This window comes from Lissotriton vulgaris, chromosome 3_1 (assembly GCF_964263255.1).
Source record: "Lissotriton vulgaris chromosome 3_1, aLisVul1.2, whole genome shotgun sequence".
NCBI classification, from domain to species: Eukaryota; Metazoa; Chordata; class Amphibia; order Caudata; family Salamandridae; genus Lissotriton; species Lissotriton vulgaris.
This window is the reverse complement of record NC_141689.1, coordinates 945640865-945650558: the sequence shown is the minus strand read 5'-3', so window position 1 is coordinate 945650558 and position 9694 is coordinate 945640865. Positions and strand designations below refer to the sequence as shown.

Sequence of the window (9694 nt, the reverse complement as noted above, 5' to 3'; positions counted from 1 at the left end):
TCGGTGGTGCGGTGCGGGTATGCTGGGGCGGGCGTGCTGAGGCAAAATGAAAACAGCAAATGCGCGCGCACTCCAATCTGCGCACGCGTCGCTGCCTCTGCCGCGCATAGCCCCCAACCCCCGCAGAGGAAGTGGACCCAGCCCAGGCAAAGCCCTGCCCAACCAACCAACACCTACTACAGTGTCCCGCCCACTCCACTGGGCCAGCAACACTGATCCGCGGCCGGCCGACGGAAGTCTGAGTGAGGAGGAGAAATTGAGTCACGTCACCATTCAGACAGTGTTTAGTCAACAATCAGTACGACGGCCGGGGTAACTAAAACTAAGTGACTACAGCGTACAGCACGTACAGTACTACTAGAGTAGCAGCACAGCACACGCTCTCTCTGCCAGTGCCACACACGAGTCATTCCTGCATAAATCAATTACCGACGGGACGGCAGCTGCACTTAATGCAGCGTGACTGTGTAGACCCGGCCCTGATAATTAGGTGCCGGTGCTAAGCACCGGCAAGCTCCGGCTCAAATTAAGCACTGGATCCTGGTCGACCGGCTGAAGGGGATAGGGGTGAGGGGAAGTGCCCTGAGTCTCCTGTCTTCTTTTCTTTTGCAGAGACAGCAAAGGGTCCAACTTGGTGGCTTTCTGTCTTCCTCCCATAATGTGCAATGTGGGGTACCTCAGGGCTCTGCCCTGAGTCCCCTGTTATTCAACATCTATGTAACCCCACTTGCCGAGGTGATAAGATCTTTTGGGTACCAAATTTTGTCTTATGCAGACGATACCCAAATTATCATCTCTACTACCTCACCGACCACTGAGGCCGCTTCCAAATTTCGAACTTGTATGGAGGCGGTCTCTCAGTGGATGGTGCGCAATTACTTGAAGCTCAACGGTGAGAAAGCGGAGGTCCTAGTCTTTGGAGGAAATCCCGACATCTGGTCCAAGGACTGGTGGCCTCCTTCTTTGGAAGATTGTCCTCAACCCACCAATTCGGCCAGGAACCTTGGAGTTCTTTTTGAATCGGCCCTCTCCTTTGACCTCCAGGTAAATAGAACTGTATCTACCTGCTGCAATACCATTCGCATGCTAAAAAAGATTGCTCCCTACTTGTCATCTGACACTCGCAAGCAGTCTACTGTTGCCCTGGTATCTTCCAGGCTTGACTATTGCAATGCGCTGTATGGGGGCATTAACAAGAAAGCCCTCCATCGTCTTCAGATGGTTCAGAACTCTGCTGCTAGGATGGTTCTTAACCTTCCAAGGCGATCATCCGCAACTCAGGCCAGAAAGGATCTCCATTGGCTACCGATACATGCCAGGATTCCCTTTAAGCTTATATGTCTGACCTACAGAGCCGTGTTCGGCTCTGAATCCTATGGTATAAAGGCTCTGGTCAGTCCCCACTCTCCCAAGAGAACCCTTCAATCATCTTCAAGAAATTTGCTTGCGGTCCCCAGATTTAAAAAGGCAAAATGGGGAGGAAGAGCCTTTTCCACTCTGGCCCCCAAATTGTGGAATAACCTCCCCCCCCCAAGCTTTCCAACCAACCCTCCCTGACTACGTTCCGGAAGCTCTTGAAAACTTGGCTCTTCTCTAATGCCTATGATTAAACCTTTAAACCCACGGTCACTCTTTGTCTGTTTATGTAATTTCATATATATACTCTATGTTTTAGTCTGCGCCTTGATGCCCTTTGGGCTAAGTCCGCGCATTATAAATTACCCTTCATCCATTCATTCATTCATTCATTCATTCATTCATTCATTCAAGTATAGATTCACTTTCCATGGCCTGGTTCCATGTACACATCAGTTTCTTGGGTACTGGCCAATAAATATTATTGAAGGTAAATATAAATAATTATCCACTTAAAATGGTTTGAAAATGATAGACCTGCGACTATGACTTGTTTTAAGCCTTGTTGAACACTGTATCCTTCAAGATGGCATAATGCACTACTTCAAGAGAAATGAATGGAGAGATAAAAAGACAGACGGGTACTACTATCTTCCTAAAAAGAAACACAACGTAAAAAAAAGAATAACTTCACATATGGTTACAATTATGACCCGAATGGAGTAGGCCAGAGCTAAGCTTCACCTTTGAATCCAACTTTTGCAAGTAGACAATGAAGTTGCACCATTAACTCTTCATTAGGTGGGGAGTCTTTGCTGGCACTTAACAGCAACTGCAGTAGGATCTGTGTTCCTCCCTTAGACACAAGTACACCAACTCTTCGACCACCACCTAGAGAGTGAAACCATATCACAGCCATCAGAAACAGCAAGAGAAGCTTTCTATTTCAGACGAAAGCAAGAGATTGTCAAAACACGGTTTTAACATCAAGTAAGCAAATGTAAATTATATAGTCAGAACCAACAACCAATGAAATATTTTTCGAGCTAGCTATTTCACATCATGTAGTACTTACCTGAACTCCAGTTGGGTTGTTTTGTGCGTAGGGATCATTAGCATAGCATGTACTAAAAGACGAACTGTCTCCTTGTGCTCCCTTCATCAACTTAGAGTACGACAGGCTAGAACTTCAAGGTGGCTTACATAACACTTAATCAGCAGTGTTTCCTCACTAAGCTATCTCAAGGGCTAACTGAATTTGTCCTAAAAACAGTCTTCCACTTATGCTTTCCAACAGAGCTCAAGTTGCACTGGACAAGTGACATAGTCTATATTTTCAGATTCAAACTAAGATACTTTTAAGATCCACTTTACCAGCTGAATGTCACAATCGGGTGATCATTAGCAATGTGAACGGGTGCTGATTATACTGCAAGGTGGACTGTGTATAAGCTCACAAAGTGAAAAGGTTCCATTTTGGACAACTGCCGATCAGTGTACCATCAGTGATACACACTTACAGATTAAGACTAACGTTTGAGTAGAGTGCTCTGACTGGGAAGAAAACTGGAACAAAAGTAGAGTGCAGGTCTGCCTGCTAACAGTGTAAAATGCGTGCAGGTAAAACAAGCATTTACAATGCAATAGGTCTCGCATTTGCAAGAATTTAGGCTATTGGCATTGTAAATGTCAATGACTTTTTTTTATGAGTTTTGAAAAACAACACATAAATTAAAGGCATTGTCATTTATAATGCCAATAGCTCTAACTCTCGCAAATGTGAGACCTATTTCATTGCAAATGCTTGTTTATATACGTAAACGGGGCATAAGGCACTGGGCCATGGTGCAAATGCTTCTAGAATTCCAAGCAGTGCCAAATCTTGTAATGGAGTGAGACATACGTTTGCATGACATTTTAGCACCAAATGTAAGCAGGCTCAAACAATGGGCAAAACAAAAATTGCTAATTTTCCTACTCATGATACCTTTAAATTCCAGTTAATTACCAATATTAAGAGTTTTGCCATAGGCTTTTGACTACGAGTAGACATTTGCACTACAGGGTGCTCCTGGGTCAGACCTCATGTAAGACGCTGTTCGCTCACGAGTACACAACTCTTGTTGTCAGTTTTTATACGCGAGCTCAGGTGATATCATTATCGTACAGTTCTGTTAATACGGTACCCTGCAAGATTTCTTCATTCACGTAACACGGCACTTTGCACACATTTTAGTGTATATTGACGTTTTCTACATAAAGTTCAATTTAACCATATATATAGAACTACTCAGACAATATCTGGCTCACCCTTTCTAAAGGCCATGCCTCTGTCATCATCTATGTCATATTTAAAATCAACTTGTTCACAATTTACCAAGTGTGACAAACATGCATGGTTTTTCAGCGAGAGGCGTGTTGCGTGTGTGATGTCTGCATTTAAGCTAACATTTACTGATGGACGAAGAATTTCTTCTCTTCATGGCTTTGATATGAGAATTCAGATGTGGGGCTATTTTAAGAAAACATTTGCAGACGGGCTGCATGGATGGGCGTTTTTCTGTTCTTATTAGCGGATCGTTTAGGTTGTTAAAATCCCATTACAGGGAAATAGACGTTGAGAGCAGAAACACAGCCTCTATCTTATCTCCTGACCCAGCAGTCCCCAAAGCATGGAACAAGCTCCCCCTCTGAGCTCTCCGTTTCATCCAGCCCGCATCCATTCACAGATGAGCTGCTGGTCCGGAGGACAATAAACCCACCCTTAGCTGACACTCTGGGGCCTTCCCCTTGTCTACAGCTCCCCGGTCCCGCATTTCAGCCCGAAGAGCACCGCGCTCAGTACGTGAAACTGTCTGTGTTTGCCAACAAGCTACGAGCACTGTGGCATCTCTGTCTGATTAGTCGCACCTTTGACCCTTCCAGGTAGGTTGCTCCCCTTCCGCAGAGCACCGCCTGTGTGTCCCTGCCCCAGCTGCCGCTGCTGAGGAAGTTCGAGGCCCTACTCCACCCGCAAGCTACCACCTGCGCCTCATCCCTGGTGGCCAGTGGTAGGCCGTAGGTTTGCTCATCCTCCATTGTATTGCCAGTATTTTCTTTCATTGCTCCCATTGTAGTGACTTCATTTTCATTGTTATGTCTGTGACTGCTGTTGTCTGTCTCCCCGATGCCTGTACGTGGTCTGTGTCCGTTCTCTCCCTCTGTTCCCCTCGCTGCCCCAGTGTCTCTCTGCCCGGTTTCCCTTCTGCTCCCCTCGCTGCCCCCGTGTCTCTCTGCCCGGTTCTTCCTTCTGCTCCCCTCGCGGCCCCTGTGTCTCTCTGCCTGTTTTTGCCTTCTGTTGCTTAGCTGCTCCTGCATTTTTGTGACCTTTCTGCCCTTACTTGTGACCTCTGTGCCCTCTGTGCCACTCGTTTCCCCCCCGTTTTTTTGTGACCTTTCTGCCCTTTCCTGGGACCTTTCTGCCTCTGTACCACTCATTTCCCCCCATTTTTTGTGACCTTTCTGCCCTTTCTTGGGACCTTTCTTCATTCTGCTCCCCTCGCGGCCCCTGTGTCTCTCTGCCTGTTTTTGCCTTCTGTTGCTTAGCTGCCCCTGCATTTTTGTGACCTTTCTACCCTTACTTGTGACCTTTGTGCCCTCTGTGCCACTCGTTTCCCCCCGTTTTTTGTGATCTTTCTGCCCTTTTCTGGGACCTTTCTACCTCTGTACCACTCATTTCCCTCCATTTTTTGTGACCTTTCTGCCCTTTCTTGGGAACTTTTTGCCTTCTGTGCCACTCGTTTCCCCCTGTATTCTTGTGACCTTTTTGCCCTTTTATGAACTTTCTGCCCTCTGTGCCATTCGTTTCCCCCTCAATTGTTGTGCCCTTTTGCCTTCTGTTTCCTTCGTCACCCCTCACCACCTACGCCGCTGCGTCCCCTGCGGCTCCCCCCCCTGACTGCCCATTCGCTTTCCCCGCCTCCCAGCTGCTCCTCACTCCCACCTCCCCATACATGTCGACCGCTGCGCGGTCGCGCCGCTTGTGCGCGGCAAGCCTGTCTGCGCCCGTCTGCGCCTGGACCGCACCGAGCGCCAGAACCCCTGGCCCCCGCACCCAATGTCCACCTCCACTACGGCACCAGCATTCTGCACGCTCTCAACCCAGGACGGACCCACAACTGCTCAAGGCCACCCCGAAACGCACACATGGTCCTTTCACCTGCTGGAACTGCAGCTACACCAGCCACAGAGCCGACGAACCACCCACCAAGAAAGACCTCAACCACCTCCGATGCATACTACTGAACATCCGCAAGCAAACACGCCGTCGAGCTCTGGGACCTGCTCAACACAACCTCCCCAGAAGTCGCCTTCCTGACAGAGATCTGGTTGAACAACTCCTCTGCACCCGACATCACCATAGCCATCCCAGACGGCTACAAGATCACCCGCAGAGACCGCACCAACGGAGTCGGAGGAGAAATCGCCATCGTCCACAAGAACAGCATTGGGGTCTCGACTAGCACCGACGAGGCACTCAGCACTGCCGAACACATGCATTTCCAGATCCACGTTGACCCCAACTCCACCCTCAGAGGCACACTCGTCTACTGACCCCCCGGACCCGCCCCCAGTTTAGCGACTTCATTGACGACTTCATCAGCACGCATGCCCTGACCTCCACCGACTACATCCTCCTCGGAGACCTGAACTTTCATGTTGAGAACAACAACAACAGCAACTCCACCACCCTGATCGACAACCTCGCCAACCTCGGACTGAGGCAACTCATCACAACGCCCACCCACTCGGCCGGCCACACGCTCGACCCAGTCTTCTCCTCAACCCCGCACGTCTCCGTCAACCACACCACCGAACCCCTCTGGACCGACCACCGCTGCATCCACTTCACCTTCCAGAAATTCACCACACACCACTGCACCCAACAGATCCCCGCTGCCGCTGGAGCAAAATCACCGAAGACCAACTACATGCAAACCTCGCTCTCAGCAACACCCACCTCACCCTCCAACACCGACGTCGCTGCCCACAACCTCAGACGCTTGATCGAGGACTGCGCCAACACCCTCGCCCCGCTGAAGAAACCCCTCCACAGAGACACCAGCAAGAGGGCCAGGTGGTTCACCCCAGACCTCCTAGATTCCAAGCAAGCCTGCCGGAAACTAGAGAAGAAATGGCACAGTGAACAAACTCCGGACAGCGACGCAGCACACAAGGACGCCGTCCGCAACCACTACCACCTCATCAGATCTGCCAAGAAGACCTCCTTCAAAGACCGCCTCGACAACAACGCACACAACATCAAGGAGTTCTTCAACATCGTGAAGGAGCTCTCCAACACCAACGACATCCCGCCGTCGCACGCCCTGTGCGACTCCCTCGCCACCTTCTTCCACCGAAAGATAGCAGACATCCACAACAGCTTCAACACCGAGACAGCCCCAACATATAGCAACACAACAGACCCTCCGCACACCATCAACCACTTCCCCTTGCTAGCCTGGACCAGCGTGAGCGTCGATTACACCATCAAGACCATGAGCACAATCCACTTCGGCTCTCCGTCAGACCCATTCCAACACCAAGTCTTCAACAAAACAAGCAGCTCCATCGCACCCCATCTACGCAACGTCATCAATCTCTCCCTTGAGACCGCGAACTTCCCAGAGAGCTGGAAACACACCAAGATCAACGCCCCACACAAAAAACCCAAGGCAGATCCAAGAGACCTCAAGAACTTCCGACCCATCTCTCGGCTCCCCTTCCCGGCCAAGGTCATTTAGAAAATCGTTAACAGACAGCTAACCCGATACTTCGAAGAGCACAGAATCCTGGACCCTTCCCAGTCAGGGGTCCGCAGCAACCACAGCACCGAGACAGCCCTCATCACCGCCAAAGACGACATCAGGACCTTGCTAGACAAAGGGGAGACTGCAGTACTCATACTCCTAGACCTCTCCGCCGCCTTCGACACCGTCTGCCACCGCACACTACAAGCACCCCTCCACGCCGCAGGGATCCGAGACCAGGCTCTGGAATGGACAATCTCCTTCCTCTCTGGCAGCACCCAGAGCGTCCACCTCCCCCTGTTCCGTTCTGAAGCCTCCGAGATCATCTGCGGCATACCCCAAGGATCCTCCCTCAGCCCGACACTGTTCAACCTTTACATGGCCCCGCTCGCACACGTCGCCCGACAACACGGCCTCAACATAATCTCCGACGCCGACGACACTCAACTGATCCTCTCCTTCACCAAGGACCCCATCACCGCCAAAGTCAACCTCCATGAAGGAATGAAGGCAGTTGTCGACTGGATGAAGTCAGCCGTCTGAAGCTTAACCCGGAAAGACGGAGGTCCTCATCCTCGGTACCAACCCGTCAGACTGGGACGACTCCTGGTGGCCAACTGCACTGGGGGCAGCCCCGACTGACCACGCACGCAACCTTGGAATCATCCTCGAATCAACGCTCTCAATGACCAAGCAAGTCAACGCCGTCTCCTCCTCCTGCTTCAAAATGCTCCGCAAGATCTACAGATGGATCCAGACAGATACAAGAAAGACAGTCACCCAGGCCCTCGTCAGCAGCAGACTCGACTACGGAAACGCCCTCTATGCGGGAGCCCCGACCAAGCTCATCAATCGACTACAACGCATCCAAAACGCCTCGGCACGACTGATCCTCGATGTACCACGACACGGCCACATCACCCCACCTAAGAAACCTGCACTGGCTCCCCGACAACAAGAGGATATCTTCAAGCTCCTCATCCACGCACACAAGGCACTCCACAAGACCGGCCCAGCCTACCTGAACAGACGGCTCTCCTTCTACACCCCCAACCGCCAGCTACGCTACGCCGACCTCGCACTCGCCACCGTCCCGCGCATCCAAAGAACTACCACCAGTGGGAGATCCTTCTCCCACCTCGCCGCCAAGACATGAAACACCCTCCCACTGAGCCTACGACAGACCCAAGACCTGCTGACCTTCAGGAGCACACTAAAGACCTGGCTGTTCGATCAGTAGCGCCCCCAGCGCCTTGAGACCGTCAAAGATATGTAGTGCGCTTATCAAATGACTGATTGATTGAGTCGCCAGGCATGTTAACACCAGAGCTGCAACAAAGGCAGGGGCAAGGGCCATTGTCCGACTTCTGCCCCCAGGTCAACTGCGTGCTGTTAACTATTATTAGTTGGTTATGTGGTTTATAGCCCGCCTTAAATCAAAACACCCCAGGTGGGATGATTTTTGTTGAACTGAGCACACTACCGTAACAAGCAAAGCATCCCCTCCAGACTTTATGAAATAGAGGAGTCGGAGGAATTGAAGTAATCCTGGTGTTTTTTACTAATTTGTAAATTGTGCTCTGCTGGCTGCTGGAGTGAGGTTGTTTCACTGCTGCTGTCTCCTGAGCCCCAGCCGCCTCCTTTGTGATCCTCCAACCTCTGCTGCGGCACCAGTACATGCCATCTACAACAACGCCAGACCTCACTAAAAAAGCCCACACACAACAGCTTGAATGGAGCCTTATCAAAGCGCACTGAGAAAGCGCTTGCCATGATGGGATATGTAGTCTCTGTAGCTCGTGCTATTCATGCACATAGTGCAGCCGAAAGGAAAAAGAACTACATGTCCTAGAATTCTGTGAAACAGTATTTAATTTCCGTGATGGGTGAAAGATGAGTGCAGGGAGAGGAGGACAAGGGGGAGATCAATATGAACTATATGGAATAAACACACAGCAATGCAGAAATAAGTGGGGGTGAGCATGTAGCACAAGGGAGGAGGTGGGAGAAGTGGCAGGAGGGGGGAGGGATGTGAGAGCAGGAAAGAAAGAAAATAAATTGTCCCCCAAATGTGCGTAATTATATAGTAGTTGATCCATGCTGCTGTGGGAGGAAAACAAAGAGAAAAGAAGGGACAAAAGGAAGGATTGACCACTACAAGGCAAGTATTTTTTAAAGGACACTGAAACAGACAAATAAAATCAGTGGGTGGGCTCTAAGCCCATATATAAGCATGTACATCTATATATATATATATATATATAAGTACATACTGAAGTACATACAAGAGGTCTCGAATGCTCGACCTAAAAAGCCAAGGTTTTGAGAGTGTAAAAGGATATCAAGCACACTGTGATACAGAGAGAGGGCATGGCAATCTGAGAACAGTGCAAACACGAGATGATGGACGGAGCGCTGAAACTTTTCAGACGCTCCCCCTCAGTCACAGATCTGGGTTGAATCAATCATCATTCTTTAATTCCAAACACAAGGAGATGATGGACAGAGTGCTGAGAACAGTGCCAGTGAGAGAAGAATAGATAATGTGT

At 50.0% G+C, this 9694-nt stretch overlaps 1 protein-coding gene across 2 annotated transcripts in view; it reads right to left on the bottom strand.

Annotated features, from left to right (window-relative positions):
• The window catches only part of AGTPBP1 (ATP/GTP binding carboxypeptidase 1), a 1139154-nt gene that overhangs the window by 742992 nt on the left and 386468 nt on the right, over positions 1 to 9694 (bottom strand). For both annotated transcript variants that reach the window (XM_086961295.1, XM_086961296.1), the window contains exon 6: positions 2101 to 2247. In XM_086961295.1, coding sequence (XP_086817421.1) covers positions 2101 to 2247 — 147 coding nt within the window. The remainder of the gene's footprint in view (positions 1 to 2100; positions 2248 to 9694) is intronic.